The 18,029-nt window shown below is 43.4% G+C and overlaps 1 protein-coding gene across 2 annotated transcripts in view; it reads left to right on the top strand.

Annotated features, from left to right (window-relative positions):
• LOC141017191 (receptor-type tyrosine-protein phosphatase N2-like) overlaps positions 1-18,029 on the top strand; it is a 214,152-nt gene that overhangs the window by 172,535 nt on the left and 23,588 nt on the right. For both annotated transcript variants that reach the window (XM_073491840.1, XM_073491839.1), the window contains exons 15-19: positions 2,049-2,196; positions 4,879-4,952; positions 11,505-11,582; positions 14,245-14,364; positions 15,281-15,447. In XM_073491840.1, coding sequence (XP_073347941.1) covers positions 2,049-2,196; positions 4,879-4,952; positions 11,505-11,582; positions 14,245-14,364; positions 15,281-15,447 — 587 coding nt within the window. The remainder of the gene's footprint in view (positions 1-2,048; positions 2,197-4,878; positions 4,953-11,504; positions 11,583-14,244; positions 14,365-15,280; positions 15,448-18,029) is intronic.

The following is an 18,029-nucleotide window of genomic DNA, read 5'->3' as shown; positions in this document are numbered from 1 at the left end:
TCCAAAATGGCCGCCGCATTTGGGAGGTGATGTAATGCGGCTTTCATGCTGCCGTTTTCCTACAGGTGCTCAGATGGTGCGTCAGAGCCACAATGGCGGCATCGGGCTGGAGTCTTATTGCGTAGCGGTTTTTATTGAGCACCTTTGGCAGCTGTAAGCCCCCCCGCAGTAAGGGGATTATTCAGTGTTTGGCCGACACATGGTGATCTCAGCACCTCCTGATTGGATTGCAGTAATCCCTTTACACAGCCACAAAACCCTATTACTCTGGCATTAGAGAGGCAGGGAGAGGGTAGGGGGTGGAGGGTGGTGGTGGGGGGGGGGGCATCAGATGTAGGACTTGGTGTGTGTGTGTGTGTGTGTGTGTGAGTTTCTGTTTGCATTTTTTGAATTGATGTTGAATATTTGCAGGTCACGTGTTTCGTGTGTAAATGTTCATACTTGTGTGTGTGTTTGAGTTTCAGTAGGTGTCTGTACTCTGAATATACGTGGATTTTGTGTGTGTGTGTCCTTCTCGTTGCGTTTCTTGTGTTTCCCCGTGTGTATTTTGTGCAACTTATACAGAGCTGTGTGAGCGTTTGCTTTGTGTGTGTGTGTGTGTGTGTCTGCAGCGTATATGTGTGAGCGTGTGTGGGTGGACTGTGTTTTTGTGTATGTGACCTTATAAAAGCCTTTATGTGCGGATTGTGCTTTAGAAGTGTGTGTGTGTGAGTGTGTGCATTTTTCTTTATCTTTGTGTGTGTGTGTGTGTGTGTCGTCTGAAGGATACGGACCCCCTGCTGCTGTGTGCAGGTGGAGGGTCTCAGCTCGCGGCTTCTTGTTACATCATTATATAACGATATAACAGAGGGAGCTGATGCAACGAGGAAAGGCTAGTGTTGCACTATGTAAGTGTTGTGTCTATGGGTGTGTGTGTGTGTGTGTGCCTTCAGCGATACACAACGCAGCTGTGAGCTGGTGACGTCATCGCTGAGCCTGTTAAGCTCGCTGACAGATAACAAACCTGAACACCTGCATGTTTCGAGACACACGTATGATAAAAAAACGCACATCTGCATTCGATCCCGACCCTTTTTTTCCATTATCCTCCAGCAGCTGGACGTCTGGCCACGCCGCCTTTTTCCATTTTTTACAAAATCCTCTCATTTTTAGCAGAAAAGCCATTAGGGCCCTTTTTTGGAAGCTAATTCTGATTAAGATCAGAGCCCCATTTGTAACTGCCACCATAAATCATCGCCGGAGCCATTTAAAGAACCACGCCGGCTCATTTCGTTCCCTCATCCATTACGAACGATCGTACCGGCCATATTTTGTGTGCACGGGGTCGCTGATCCTAAAAGGCTGCTAAAAAAAAAAACAAAGCAGCGCTGACCACCATCAGATTGTGGCTAACATGTGAACAGACACACGGTTCCTGCTGTGGTCTTACGTGCCAACATCATTTACCAAAGTCACATTGTCTTCCTTAATTATGAATATTGTACGGTAGGTAATGGCCGCCTGATACTGGTTGTCATTTAAACAGAGCTGGAGTAGATTAGACTCTGATTAAGATTGGCTTTGGTACAACTAATAAAATGAGGAAAACCTTCATGTGTGATAAAGTTTAGAAAGATATCCGACTCTTAAACTCCAGCAGGTTAAAACAGCACTATCATTGTTTCATTTTTCACATCCATGGAGCGCCAGATGGGTGGATTTGCCAAGTAGGACAACACAGTGAGTGGCAATCACAGGAAAGAGCTTTAGGATATTTTTGGTTGACTTTTCTGTGATTGACAAAATAAGTGTTACCTGCTCTTCCATCTGCTGCTCCTCTCAGACTCAAACAGCCGGCCTGCCACTTTAGGAAAGCTTGTTATTTTAAAGTTAAGATGACAGGCTTTTCTTCCTCGTTCATCAGGAGGACAGAGACGGCCCTCACCAAACATTAATAATCCTAAAAATCAACATGCACCAGTAGATGTTGGTTATGAAATCTATCTAACCCTTTGTTGTATCTCCAGCTCTGTTTTTTCTCACCTCCTCTTCTCTCTCTTCTCCTTCAGTCTTACATGGAGGATCACCTGAAGAACAAGGACCGCCTGGAGAAGGAGTGGGAGGCGCTGTGCGCCTATCAGGCAGAACCCAACGCCTGCACCGTCGGCATGAAGGACGGCAACGCCAAGAAGAACCGCTCCACTGCTGTTGTAGCATGTAAGCCATACATTGTTTTGTCTTTTCTTAGCACGCTGTGTTTCTTGGTTGGATTGTATCAGCCTTGATAGTGATCAGTGGGCGAGCTTTACAATGAGCCTTGATATTCAGTAATTCTCATCATGAAAAATCAGCATGTGGCCTCAGCATGTGCAGCTCCAAATCAAAAATAGAGCTGAACGTTGAGCAAAAAAATAAACGTATTGCAATTATTTTGACAGATATTGCGTTTGCAATGTGAGTTTTGTCATTTTTGCATTTGATTATCACTTAAAAAAATATGAAAATTATGATAATGTGAATTTTGTACCAATAAGCAGCTACTGTGATTTGCATATCATACGTGGCCATATTTACTTTTGGCTATATGGTGTGACAACATCCAAGAAGGATATGATCCTACTGTAGTTCTGTGCTGAAGCTATAGATTTAGATCGCTTTAGATAGCTATAGATCAGATTTGCCATATGTGCAAATATATTAATTATAACATGTTTACACTTGGCTGGAGTGGAAGAAGTTTGTGTCTTGATAAAGAACAACAAAAAAGGCTTCCCCATATTTAAACATATGGCCTTTAAAAGCCTCCATCATCATTTTATCTTTGAATTCAAAGATAGATAACTTAATGATCTGCCTTTCAGTTGTTGCCCAAGTTACATATCTTGTAAAAGCTTCCATTGCGTAATGTGCCTTTAATGGTGTTACGAGCACCAAAATAATGTCCTTGTTTACAGACTGTAGCTGTGAGGCTCAGTGTGTAATATGCAGGACTTTATTTAACCACCAACTCTGTGATCTACTTTATAATTTTCTCTGTCGTTAAACCGTTTGCATGATCAAAGCTGATAAAATGACCACTTTTAGCAGGATAACAGACGGACAGCATTATCTCCTCCTGGTTAATGGAGCACAGAAAAACTTTCATTTCTGAGTGGAAACCGAAATTCATCCGTTACACCCCCTGATGTCAGTCCTCCAAACACAGCGACATTACACCTCACCACCTCTCGACTACACTCCCCGTTATACTCTGAGCCCGGGTCTCCTATTATCAGGAACCAGGAGCAGATGCAGTGAGCAGAAGGGTTGTAAATTAGTTTTCTATTAAAGCTCTCCTGCACCGACCTCATCAATGATTAAAATTTCTAAGCTTCTGTGGAAATAGCCCATCTAAAAAAGTGCTGTCCCATTCTCTCTCCACCAGGCACCGGGCTTAATGAAATCCAGGTTGTCAGCAGGGAAAGCAGTTTGTCAGGAATAAATTGTGCTTCCTATTTGAAGCACCACTGGCTTTCTGCGAGAAAAAATTTCAAAACTGGTGTGCCACTATCACTGGAGACTTCTGCTGGCGAGAGCGAAATGAACAAACTGAAAAATTTTGTCCCTCTCGATGGCTGAGGACCAGAGACGACGGAGGGCTGATTCTCCTAAAGCCTAACGAAATTTGTCCTCCTCAAACGTTCAGTCCTCCTCAACTCTTGAATTTATTTTAAATGTACCCACATTTATTTTTCTGCAAACCACAGATGTGTTGAAACTTTCTGTTACTCTCTGTTTTTACAATTTCATGTTGTGACCATGCTGTGCTTGTGGTCTGGTTAGGTTGAGGATAAATAAACAGTTGATTAGGGTTAGGAAAGATGTCTTGGCTTAAAGTTACTGAGCTGAAAATGTCCTGACATCTTGTTAAAAAACCTGTAGTTTTGTCACCACGAACACAGCTGGAAATGTCCCGATGTCTTGTCAAAAATATCCATGTTTGTCGCCACAAGCAAGTCCAGAAAATGTCCCGATGTCTCATTAAAAGTATCCAGTTTCATACTTCAACGAGCGGCGTTCGTTCAACAAATGTTGAACGAGCGTCGCTTGCTTGGCAGCCTCGGTATGATGCCACCACCATCTCCTCCTCCCCCCCCAACAGCTCATATATACAGTATGTAATGTAAAACGTAGAAATGTAAACTGCCAACATTGTATTCTGGTGAATGGACTGCATTTGCTCCAACTCTTGGATTTGCTATCAACCTTATTAATGTTTAAACTGAGTGACAGATGGATTGTGCATCCTTTAGTATACAAATATTTTGTATAGTTTGAAAGATGTGGTATTTTTTGTAAAACTTTTGGATCTCCTGTAAGCTTTAAATTCAGTCCAGTTTCAGATCTTAACCTTTGGCTGCAAGATTATCTAGTTTTTGCCCTTTGGTGAACTGCTTACTCCTGGATGACTGCCTTTCTGGAGTGGTGCTGAATAGTAAGAGGTGCCTTCTAGACAGCAAAAGTCAGGGAGTAATATATATTCCAGCTGGAGTCTCATAGTCGACACTCGACTACATGACACACCCTAACCCTGACCAAGTAGTGTCGGTGCCTGAACCTAACCTTGTCGAGGGTGTGTCATGTAGTAGGCGTGTTTTGCAGCTACTGTGAGTCCGCAGATAGACTTAAAAATGAACCTAGATCTATTCTGAGCTGAAAGTCTTGACACACCGAAGGTTAATAAACTCTTTCGGTCATGGAAACGTACTTGCGGAAATGTACGTCAAGGCTACACTGAGCGAGGTCTTGTATACTCGACAGATATGCAGAGAAATACCTAATTACAATGCATGTGACATACCGACTGAGCTCCTGTATTCCTGAGACAAAACGTGCTGAATTCCTCCATTTGTGTTCCAGATGATCACTCCCGAATCACCTTGAAGGTGGAGAACAGCCAAGGCAACTCTGATTACATCAACGCCAGCCCAATCGTGAGTACATCCTCTGCATTCTAACTCTGTGCTCCACGCCGCCGATACTCTGGGCTCCCGCGGTCCCCACGGGGCGTCGCAGGAACAAAGGCAGCCTACCGTCGTACAATATACATTTTGATGCAACGCTTGCTTAGCTTCAGCGGCAGCCGCACGCTAGTGTGTATGTTCTGCGCCATGAATATTAATGATTGTTTTACAGCAAACACCCCAGGCGAGTATTCGCTCGGGGGGAAAGCGTGGGAAAGGACGTGCGTGCGCACGCCATCTCGCCTCGCTTCTCGTTTGTGAAAACAGAATTGATCTGTGGGGTCTTGGGAAATGATTGTTTCTGACCTTGGGTTATGCTAATTTGACGCTAGTTTGTGTTTACTGTTATGGTGCGCCACCGACTCGCCGAGGCCTTTCCTCGGCACAGTACGGCTTTAAGCAGCAAAAAAACAGCCCGTAGAAAGGAGAGGGGAGGAAGAAAAGAGCCATGTGCATTCAGTAAGTGAGTGTATCAATTTGGAAACCAGTGTTGGAATAGTACGTTTATGTTTCCCCCAAGGCAGATACAGTGGTATTCCATTAAAAGCAACAGAAACGCTATGCATTTCAAATCTGGGCGTCACACCAAGATGTAGCTGAGTGTGTGCGTTCGTGTGTGTGTGTGTGTGAGAGAGAGAGAGAGAGAGAGTGTGTGAGAAGGAATCAAAACTATACAGGAACAAAGGAGAAACCTCAAACGCCACGAACACGCAAAAATGCAAAAACAGCTGCAACATGCGCACGATCACACGCACTGGGAAACACACTATGATGCCAAAGCATGCACGCTCACCCACACATACACACTCAGATGACATCGTGCAGACGCCCACACAGACATGCAGAAGCACACACAGAAAACATAGATCCTGTCGTGCATACATTACCCCCTCTCCTCCCACACAAACTCGGGTATTAAAGAATGAATGTGTACGAATGTACGGCGACACGTTGAGATTATCCAAGGAACAGTTTGTTTTCTCAGCCGAGCTTTGAAGGAAAGACGACGAGCAAAACACGAGATGTTTCAGGATCTCTTCCCCAGCAGGACTGTCAATAACTGTAAAACCTATTAATAAATGTTTTGGTCCTCTGTCCAAAAACAAGGACGCAAGGAACGATACGCATCAAAACGAGCGAGCTGCTGTCCCCTTTTCCTGGTTTTAGCCATTTTTTTTAGCTCGCTTCCCCAATGTGCAAAAACAAGTTTCCCCCAACGCTATTTTGCAGGGGCACCACTGCTACCTTCAGGGTTTAGTGAAGCCCAAGATGATTGTGATTGGATTAAAGGTATACATACAAGTCAAAGTGTCCCCCTATACTAGATTGATAATTGGTGCAGCCAGACCTTTCTCCAGCACTGACTCAGGTATGCGTGACTAGAGACTAGAGACTAGGATCAACCAGGTAGTTGGGCAAAATCCAACATTTTCAGACCAACTATAATCTTTTTGCAAGTTTGAAACCCCAAAGAAACATCCAATGACAGCCCAGCAAGTAATATATTCACCCTTTTAGCTGCAGGTCTGGTGCTTTTTTTCTTGTTTGCTTAAAACCACAACCCGTGTTAAGTGTCCGACATACACACGTAATACCACAGTTGCACAAACTTACTCACAAACACAATCAATCACTCACTCTTTCTCCTTTAACACACACAGTTAGTCTAAAACAGACTCAATAGTTTCCTCACACACACACTTCCTGAGACGTAATCAATCACTCAGGTACCACTCAATCATGCGTACACACAGTCACACACACACACACACACTCATTCAGATGCATGTGGTGTGCTGATAGCACTGACTTTTAAATCAGCCTCACACCTTTTATTGACGCTTAAATTGACTTTTTTTGATTGAGAATTTAAAAGAGCCACACTGAAGAAAAATGGAAAAGGCTGCAAGTGATATTGTCACCTCTCTTCACTGACTAGCGCCATATTACAGAAAAAAAAGGAGTTATCAGGACTTCTTAATGAAACTTCAGTGGTAGATAATGTTGCAAAAATTACGGTTTTCATGGCCGGATGACTTCAGTTTTGAAATAAGCCGGAGAACAAGAGATTCAACTGTAAAACAAGTGCCTTTAAAGGACTTTTAGCAGGTGTTCCTTCCAGTATCACCCCGCTGAAATATAGTTATAAATAAATTATGCAGGTTATGGCTGCTGACAGGGGTGAAATAAGTCCAAGGGCCAGTGTTTCCACTCAGAGTGTCTGACACGTCGAGGGAGGCAGTCGGAAAATCTGGCAGGAATGTGGTGCACCTGTTGAATCAGTCTTGCAGTGATTGTCCTCTTGTGCCTGAGCAGCGTCGAAGATGACACATAACTTGGACAGCGTCCATGTTTCTGACACTTTAGGCTTAAACTTTACCAGACGTTTGACCAGCAGATCAGAAGAAAAAACGTACGAGCATCACTTAAATTTTGAAGCCGGTAAAGGTGAATCTTAATCCATGATAATAACACAATAGTATCATATTTAATTTGTTGATAATATTATAATTTAAGACTTTCATGATCTGTTTCTGCACAGTAATCGACAATTTACTCAGTTAATGCCGCGGAGAGCTAGGATTAAAAGTGTGAAGGATTTATTTTCCTTCTTTAGGCGAAAGGTAAAATGTCCCAGTCTCTTTTAGAGCTAGTTAACCTCGGTGTCTCTTAAGGACGATTGGTTAGAGCAGCTGTCCTGATAACGCTGCCTTTGTCTCCAGGGCAACCAAGGCCAATAGATATGAGGCGCCAAACATCGATGTTATAAACACAGAGTCCACCTCTCCTGGTCCGGCTGTAGTCCTGCATTCTGTCAGCCCGTCAAGTTCAACAGCTGGATCTGAGATGTTGTGGTGGAGACGGGTCTCTGTGGACCCTTTTCCCTGTGACCAGATTAGCCAGGAGCAGGATTAGCATGGCTCTTAGTCCGACTCTCTTCGGTCCAGCCGGTCAGGTTGGATGGTCTCAAAATCTGCTGCTCTTGATCCAAAACACCCGTTTTCTTCCATCCAATGATGATGACAGTATTTCTGCCATGAGCAGTACGATGATGGTTAAAAAACAAAAATGTAGCATCATTTGGAACTAAAAGTTAACAAGTACAAGTACATCAAATGTGTATAACACAGTACTTGCTTGTGTTTGTTGATTATTTTTTCTTTCTATAGCAAATAAATATTGTTGACATCATATTGAGACAAAGGCAAGAGGAGAGAAAAATCAAACCTCACATCTCAAACAAGATCGTTATTTTCATAAATATGTAAAAAAAATTACAGCAAATTCCTGTTTGGCAGCGAGCAGTTTACTGGAGGCGCACACACACACACACATACACACACACACACACACACACACACACACACACACACACACTGTCACCGTCCACCCCCACTGAGGTGTCAGACGGTAGTAACAGTCGGCTCCATCATAAAACTTCATCAGACAGAGTTATGGTGATCACACACACACACACACACACACACACACACACACACACACACACACACACACACACACACAATTTGACTCCTTCTAAAGGAAAAGACAAAAAAACAATAACGTGGATAATTACACTTGTCACATCCTCACTTTTGTTCCCCATTAGTGTGTGTGTGTGTGTGTGTGTGTGTGTGTGTGTGTGTGTGTGTGTGTGTGTGTGTCACAGAGGACAACTGTCTCTCTCACACACACACACACACACACACACTCGTGGTGTCGTTAATGGCGGGGTTTAGACACTTTGAGATGTCAGGAAGCATTTTGTGTCCACAGAGTTTGAAAAGGAGCGAAGGAGATCTTCTTTCTTTCTTTCTTTCTTTCTTTCTTTCTTTCTTTCTTTCTTTCTTTCTTTCTTTCTTCACTTTTAACTCCACCATCCTTTTTTTCCCTCTCTCGTTCATGTCTGTCTTAATTCCTCAAAGCCAATTTGTTTCTCCGTCTCCGTCCTTTCTGGTCTTTCTCTTTTAATTTCCTGGACACCAGCACCGTGGATCAGATGGGACATTGTGTTATTTCTCTCAGCTTCCTTCCAGATTATTATTATTATCATTTTTCAAACATGACGCTGTCATTTGCAAGTTAAATTTTGATTAGTCCCAATATGACCTTTTGGATTTAGACCAATTTTTGAGCTGTTGAAGCTCCGGAGAGCTGATGATATTTTGTAACATTCAGTACTATCTTCACATGTGACCTTTGCAAAAGTAAAAAAAAAAAAAAAGAAGTGCAAGGTGGCAGGATGGAAAAAGGTGTGAAAAGGCCTGGATTTTCTGTAATATATGCACTACACGGCCAAAAGTATGTGGACAGCCAAATGAAATACATGGACAGCAGGATTTCACACCAAATGGGGTTGATTCCTGACAGATTTTGAAACCTGGCTGCTGTGATTTGCTCCTGCTGAGGTCAAACGCAGATGTCGGGTGAAAGGTGTGGCTCTCAGATGGCATTCAAGTTTATCCTATTCTCTAAAATATAATTTTCAATACAATTTATTCACTGGAAAACATGAAAAGCAGGAGCAGACAGTCGTGTCCACATACTTCCGGCCATGCACTACACTGTAAGTTGGTCCAACCCTCTGCAAAAACACCTTAAAAGTCTTTAGTGCACTCTCCTGCCTCCAGCTATTTTTTTCTCCATGACGCAGCTCCGGCTGTGGATGTTTTAATGAGCCCAGCCTCCCCGCTACCATGTCCCCTCCTCTCCCTCTGAGTTCCTACACTTTAAGTTCATTAGAAGTGCATTATTGTTTGGCATTCATAAAGGGAACAGAGGAACATTAAAGACAATTTTGTGTGCAGAAAAGCCCCAGAAATTATCTGTCTTCCCTCTGTAATTGCTTCCAGCTAAATTGGTCTTGCCAATTATTACATTTACCGTACAATTTGCATGGTAATAGGCAGGGGTGTCACTCACTTTCCCCGCAAATTCACCTCACGTTCCGTCTCCTGTCTTTCTTGCTCCCGACGCCTACGCCATCCCTCTGTAATTTCCATTAAGTTGAGGAGGATGTGGGGAAGGAAGTTGCTGAAAAACTCTCACCTCCCTCACACAGAAGCTTCCAGCTGTGACGATGAAAAACGGTGAAAGATGGAAAAAATCTGAGCAAACTGGAACTTTCTGGGGGGTTGTTTGGATTTTTGCAAAAACTGACAGGAACAAATGCAGCGAGGTGCTGCAGTGATGCATGTTGCACTTGTTGGGTGTTGTATATCATGACGCGCTGAGGTTTATTACAGGCTGCAGAGCACTAAATCATCTGTACTGCTGTACGCTGAGGTGAAGTGGCCCTCCTTGACCACTCACAGACTGTTTCATTGGTATATTTTTATTTATGAGGCAATTTTTTGTTTAGTTTTTTTGCCCCCTCTCATTTATTCTCATTGTATTATAAGTTTTCATAAAAAACTCATCGTGCAACCTTCTTTCCCAGGACAGATGGTTGATTAATGCCCTCATAAGTAGCACAGACTTTAAGAAAGAAGGCTTTAGTTGAAAAGTTAAAGGGTTGAGACAACTATTACGACTGAGCAAATAGTTTTGATTAAAAATTTAAGGACGAGGACTTAACCTGATTTTAAAGTTTTGCCTTTGAGGTCGTCCAACTTATACTTTTACTTCTCCTAACTCTCTGGAAGTCGTCAAACTAACTATGTTGGGATTTCCACTTGAATTAATTTGCTTAACAAGGTTGAAATAAATTAAAATGGAGCACTGAAAAGTTTGAAGGTAATATTTGAAAAGTTTTTCTTCGTCCTTGGGATGAACGTAGGAACGCAGGACTGCAGGTTATTAAAGCTTATTATTTAAAGAATAAGCTCACCCAAAAATGAAAACGCAGTCGTCTCATCCACACGCCAACGGAGCTTCACAGCTATAGAGTTTTCTCCTGAAGCCTGAAGACGGAAAAAAACATCTCGTCAGGGGGAATCCAAGTTTCCAGAAGCACCTGAGATCCCAGATTGATTTGGTACACATGTGCAAACCCGTCAGACAGAGTGCATGCTAACGCTTTTAGCCTAACAGCGACAGTGAAGACGTTGGCTTTAAAAGGGGTGTAAGTAACGTCTTTTGAAATAAGTTTGGGATCTCAGGGCACCAGGACACTTTGATCCCGTCAGAAATGTTTCACGGAGTAGGAAACTTCACCTGACAACTTCTATCGACAAAAATTAAAATTCAGTCATTATCTACTCACCCCCGGTGAGAAGATAATGAGTGAATTTTAATATTTGAGTGAACTGCTCCTTTAATACGCAGGGTACAGACAGTTTTTGAGTTAATAACTTGCAGCACCATCTTCTTTTCTTTTCACCATCTGCTGTTAATCGTTTTTTCTGAGTGTGCTGCTGTTTTTTGGGGCCGAGATCCTCCAAAAAAAAGACACATCCTATTTGCCGTCCTGGTAAATTAAACGTGAGACAGAGTTAGCACAAGTTGAATAATTGAGACAAAACAAACATGAGTTTAACTTCAGTATCAACCTGACATCAACTCTTCTTCCTCTCCCCTCAGATGGATCACGATCCCAGGAACCCCGCCTACATCGCCACTCAAGGCCCCCTGCCCTCCACCGTGGCAGATTTCTGGCAGGTAAGACCAAACACACACACACACAGCACATGCACACACACACACACACAACCACACAGTACATGCACACACACTACAAAAATCAATACGTTCCCCTCTCTTAAACAAGAGTTAGCTGATTTTTATTAGCGCAGCGAGCCGCGCGGGAGACCGGCTTGTTCTGTGGATGTCCTTATTAATCTCTCCTTCACCATCACGCTCGCTGCCCAGCAACACCTCTGCCACCGCACACGACACACACACAACACACACACACACACACACACACACACACACATTGTTAATGCTGGGGACGGCAAACACTTTTCCCCACTGTCCCAAATGTTGGATTGGGTTTGAATCTGAGACCACGGGATCGATAAGTTATTCTGGCCAGTCGGAGCGTATATATATATCTATATGTGTGTGTCGAGGATGTGTGTGTGTGTGTGTGTGTGTGTGTGTGTGTGTGTGTGTGTGTGTTGTAGGGGTGTGTTGGAAGGTCGTCCCCTTGTCAAACAAGATGTGTCCCTGCTGCACTCCCGGTGGTGGCTGGTTACCTTCAGGCTGGAGAGACAGAAATCTCAGGCTCTTGATTCAATGCTCAGCTGCTGTTACCGCTCATCAACCTGAGTAGAATAGAAACATTTAAAATATACATTTTTCTGATTTTTTATTGTTGTTGAGTCAACGACAAAAATGCCACCACAAAATCCATAAATAACATTTATTCTGCATTAAGTGAACGTCATATTGCAAGTAATTCAGTTTTCTTATCACATTTAGTTATATTGATATTGTTAAATTGTTGTTTTCTCTGTCGACTGATCGTTCACAGCTAATTGTTCCACAAATGTGCCAGTTATGATCCGATCCAGTGTCACAGAGAGCCGGTGAAATGTGTTGTGATTAAATCAGAAACTCAAAGTTATACTGTAATTTTAGTTTTCACCTGTTACTCATCACTTTTCTCTCTTCTACGCTCAGCCGACCTGTCCTGTATAAATAAAGGCTAAAGAAGCTAAATTAAAGCCTGATTTTTCCTTCAAGTAGAAGTTTCAAAACCTCCGAGATGACTGAAAGATACGACTGTATTTGTTTTAGTAAAACTTTATGGTACAGTTAGTTCACTAATCGAATACGCAGAGTAAACAAAGCGCTTTAATTGTGGTGATTACAGAAAGTGATTTTGCGACTTCAAACCGAGGAACTGAAGGAAACAGAGATGTGGGTTGTGGAGGAGGGTCGGTGATGGTGCAGTAGACTGCACAGTGCCATGTCTGATACCTAAAATGGGAAAAAGGACTAAAAATTAGCCGTAAATCAGGAGACATAGAGGCAATTATCAACCAGGGAGGAGACCGGGACAGTCAGGAACATGTATGGAACAACTGCTCCTTGTGGATTCGTCTCAGGTTCGTTAAGTGACCTCTCTGTGCTTTACGGGCTTCTGTACTCAGGTTTTTATCCGGGCTTCCTTGTTGTGTTGTGGCCCGGTTAACTATCAACAGCTGCCAGAGTTATTAAACCACATTCATCACATTACAGAACATCTTCCCCAACAGGACATACTTCGCAGTTAACGCACAGCTCTAGTAGAAGAGCAACGGTGTGCAGTTAACTTTTTTCAACGATAAATAAGAGTTTCAATTAAATTTGCATTTTAACAAACCAAACAGGTTTAAAAGAGGGAACTCGTCCTGCCAGCGCCAGCCGAGTTCTCACCCTGTCAGCTAAAGCAAATTAACACCATTTCTCAAAGAAGTGCACCGTCACTTCTTCAGATCCGCGAGACCAATCAAGGGAAGCAGTGGGGGCTGGGAAGGAGGGCGCGTGGAGGTGCCGTAACTCAAAACCCGCCGCAATTAACTTCGGTTAAATCTCCGGCAAGGTGTGGCTGCGCTCCAGACTGAGCGGCAGGTGCGGCCATCTTGATTATCTAAGACGATGATGTGGGAGCGGTATTGTTTTATGGCTTCCATTAACGGCTGACTGTTACCTCTGATCAGAGTCGAAAATGGATCTCCAGAGCCAGCCCACCCTCCGGCTGTGAGAATATGACTGCCAGCGAGGAAAAAATACGACCGCGTGCCGGGTCTCAGTGTGGAATGACCCAGCTGGGGGAGGGAACCGCCTCGACAGCAATTACTTCTCCTGCCATGACTTCCTTGTAGTTTTTCTATCCCAAAGTTTGAAACACAGCAAACATGTCGAGAAGTGTTTCGGTCTCTAGCTGAGATTTCATTTTCACCCCACCCCCAAAAACAGACCCTTCCAACACGATAGATTTTAAACTGATTATGGACCAAAATCCAAAAATGAGTGGGCGAGTGAGGACACATGTCAGTGTTCCTGTTAGCAGATTTTGTGAGGTGTTGACAGCTTCGTATAAGATCTCGTTCCAAATTAAGCTCCCTGCAACTTTAAGAACATGACTCCGGCTCTCTGGAAATGGAAAAGTGTTTGACATTTTAAACAAACTTTTTTGAAGGACATTAAGTAACATAAGGCTCCGGTTAAAAAAAAAAAGATCTATACTTCTTCTCAGAAACTGCGTGCCTACAAGTATGCTTTCAATTCATCTGTCCTTGATTAAAGTCAGTAGATGTCCGAGGTACAAGATGGTGACGTCGCTCCTGTTTTCCTGCCACGGTCTTACTGAGGGTGTTGGTTCTGGTTGCAGATGGTTTGGGAGAACGGCTGCGTGGTTATCGTCATGCTGACGCCTCTCGTGGAGAGCGGGGTGAAGCAGTGCTACCACTACTGGCCCGACGAGGGATCCAACCTGTATCACATCTACGAGGTAAAATGACTCAGGTGTTTAAGGAGGGTTAAGCTGTAACTTCATGACATTAACATTATTTCTCTTATTATCCCCAAAAGGTTATAATTGCGTAATTAATTATCTGATGTGTGTCTGGAAACATCAGTTTTAGTGTGACACATGCAACACATGCATGTGTCACACTTGTAGATAGTGACAAGTTGATTTTTAAAGGGACAGTTCACCTCAAAATCAAATAAACACATTTGTCTTTTTACCAGCAATGCTATTTATCCATCTCCATTAAATATTTTTGGTGCGAGTTACTGAGTTCTGGAGATATCGGCTGACAGATGTCTGCCTTCTCTCAATATGATGGACCATGGACCAATGGATCATGACCCGGTTACTCAAGATAATCCACAGACATTGTTGTGAGCAGTTTTTATGTATGGACTGTTTTTTCTTTTCGTATCACCGTGGCCGAAAGAAGCTTGCGTCTACTCATGGACGAGAGGCTAGCTAACTGAGCTAACTAAGCTAGCAGGAGATGACATGGTTTACATCGCACGCTGTCACGAGTGCGATCCTCTTGTTCGTGAGTGGATGCTCACTTCCTTCAGCGCGATGACAGGAAATGATTCCTATGAAACACTGTCCGTGGATTATCTTGAGTAACTGAGTGATGATTTCTGGAAAGAGACATTGCAGTTAAGTTTCTCAAACGTATATTTTTTTGCCACGTCAAGCACCACCAGCGAAGTGGCATTATATTTGAGAGAAGGCAGACATCTCTACGGCTGATATCTCCAAAACTCACACTAAAACAATCTAGATAGATATGCAGTATAGCACAACAAGTATTTATGATTTTGGTGTAAGACTTACATGGTCAATGAGTCTTGTACTCTTTGTGTACAATGTGTGCTCATCGTACGTTTGCGCGTCCTCGCAGGTGAACCTGGTGTCCGAGCACATCTGGTGTGACGACTTCCTGGTTCGCAGCTTCTACCTGAAGAACATGCAGACCAACGAGACGCGAACCGTCACTCAGTTCCACTTCCTCACCTGGCTCAACCAGAACGTCCCGGAGACCAGCCGGACGCTGCTCGACTTCCGCAGGTAGGGGAGCCGCTTTAAAATAAAAACCTGTACAAAAAACATTTCAAACTAAACGAAGACTTCTTGTTTTTCTTGCAGTTGCTTTAAAATCAGTGAGCTGTTTTAGTCTAACGGCTCTGTGCTGTAGTTGTTGTCAGTGCTGTTGGCATGGTAAGGTAGCAGATACGTGTCTTCAGAGAAAAATCAACCTGCAACAAGACTGCGACCTCCTTCACTGCAAACACAGCCAACTGTATTCTGAGTTCACATCAGCAGCTATTTAACCGAGACCGCTCTTTCACCCACGCAGAGTTTTTAACAGATTTTTCTGTAGCATCCAGGTAATAAAGACTTTTTTAGTGTTTCACTTAAAGACCTCACTGGAACTCCTTTTTTTCAAATACATAAAGCACTAAAGCCTGCTTTTAATGTTGATAGTGAAGGCAGTGAGGTTTTAGAAAGGCCTTAAAGAAACTTTTGAAAGTCTTTTTGAAAGAGGCCTTTGATAACAGGATTCATTTCCAAAAGCAGAACTTAAAAAGAGCACTTTGTAGGATGTGTTAAAAAAAAAAAAAGTCACTACAGTCGGTTTCTCAAAGGAGCTGGTTACCTCACTGTCTTTGCTTTGGTCCAAAGAGGTCCACTCATAGAGAGACATAAGAAAGACTTCAGAACTGTGTGATAGTAGCTTCATCGTTCCATCTACAAGCTAGAAATTCTTGATGAACTCGTTCATGAACCCAACAGCCATTTTTTTTTTGTAGGTACCGGTAGCTTCCGTACATTTTCTTCTGTGTATTCACTCCTCTTGTAGCAAGAATGTCCTTACAATTTCTCTGTAAGGACTGTCCAAAAAGACATTCTGGTAGGAGAGCACAAACTGAAACAGAAGAACAAAAAGCAGAAAAGTGGGCACCAGATAGTAGAAATTCCAACCTAAAAAACATGTCCTTAAATGCACCGAAGTCATGCACCGAAGAAGTTTTCAAGGGTGCCATTTCTTTAGCTTCTCTTGCTTTTCTAAAGACCTGCGAGGCTGCAGAGAGGAATGTGCGAGGGATGGTGTTCGTGTGGACTTTTGGACATTTTAGTTTTTTCTTTAAAAACACAAACAAAGTGAAGGTCCTGGAGTCGTTTCGTCCCCTCCTCCTCTAAAACCACAGCGGCTTCGAATGCTTTGGTGTCTCGCTCACAGCATAATAACTTCAAACCTTTCACTCCTCCAGGAGTTTTGACTCGTGACCCTGAGATGCGGGCAGAGAAAATATCTATATATCCTCAAACATCCTGGGTATTTTTTCCAGTCGATAACGGTGTAATTCAGGATGCATTGAGGGAACTCTGCCGGAGTGATCCTTTATCTCCTGCGCCTTTATAGCCGCTCCCCTCCTTCGACCTCTTTTAAACTGATATACTGTATTGCCTATTAGGTGGGAGCCGCCCCGGCCCCCCCTTTTCCTCTGATTCACTGTGGATTTTCTCCAGCGATAGACCCCGACTCGGTTTTATATATAGGCCCGGTGTCGCCGCGCTGCTGGCGCGCATCAATTAGGTGAGATATCAAGAGTGAGAGTTTGTGGTCACAGCTATTATAAAAGAGGTCTGGTGGGCGTCACCACCCACCATCAGTTAGGAAATATTGCCTTTACTCACAGGGCGGCGGGGTCAGAACACAATGAAGAAAGCGCAGAGGAGATATTTTTCACTTTTATTAGCGGGGATGTGCTTTCACAATAACAACCTGCCCCGTCTTTTTTCTTTTTGTGTTTCCTTTTTTTTCACCTCGACGGTCGGAGGATGTCGGCTCACCTCTCCTTCTTTTATGCTCATATCGGCATGTTTTTTATTTTTTATTTTTAACCTCACTCACAACTGACTGACTGACTGAGCCGAAGCATTGCTTACAAGTCCTCTCTGTCCTTCTTCCCCCTGTTTTACCAGCTAACTAGCGGTTGCCAGTGTCATTTTTGTGATGTTGCAGCTAGTAATATAAGCCCAGTTGCATAGTCACAAAAGTGATCATTGGAGACTGTGACTCTGCAACCAAAGGGGCCTCACGGACCCCTTCCCTCCCTTCCCCTTCTACCCATCCTAACCTCCCCTTCCTCTCTCTCCTCTTCCTCTCTCTCGCTGTGCCCGGTGACCTGAGATGACCTCTCGCCTTTTTTGCTTGCTCATGGTTTGCTTGACTGCCTCCGGTCTCCTCCCACCTCCTCCGCCCTTCTCTCACCACGCCTCCCTTTCCTCCCTCGGTCGCTTTTGTCTTTCTCTTTTCTTTCTGTCCCTCGATGATTGTTGACTTCTGCTCTTTCAATACATTCACACTCTCTGTTTTGTCCGGGCCGTCCACACTACACTGATTTTCTAGAAAGGTTTTCCAGTACGGATAAATCTGGAGATGGTCGTCGTGTTCAGGAGAAACAGGAGCCCCAGTAGCTACAGCTGGAGGTTTTTGTGGCAGTGAGGTTGAGATGAATCGTTTTGAATACTTCACAGTCACAAAATCAGGATTTGGTCGGTGTCTCAGTGCAATCACACGTCATCAGTGATTCGTGTCATATCAGTGATTACAGCAGAGAAAGACGTGAACAGATGAACAGATG

The sequence above is a fragment of the Pagrus major genome, chromosome 21, assembly GCF_040436345.1.
Source record: "Pagrus major chromosome 21, Pma_NU_1.0".
Lineage (NCBI taxonomy): Eukaryota > Metazoa > Chordata > Actinopteri > Spariformes > Sparidae > Pagrus > Pagrus major.
The sequence above is the reverse complement of the archived record's forward strand: the minus strand, read 5'-3'. Positions and strand labels throughout refer to the sequence as shown.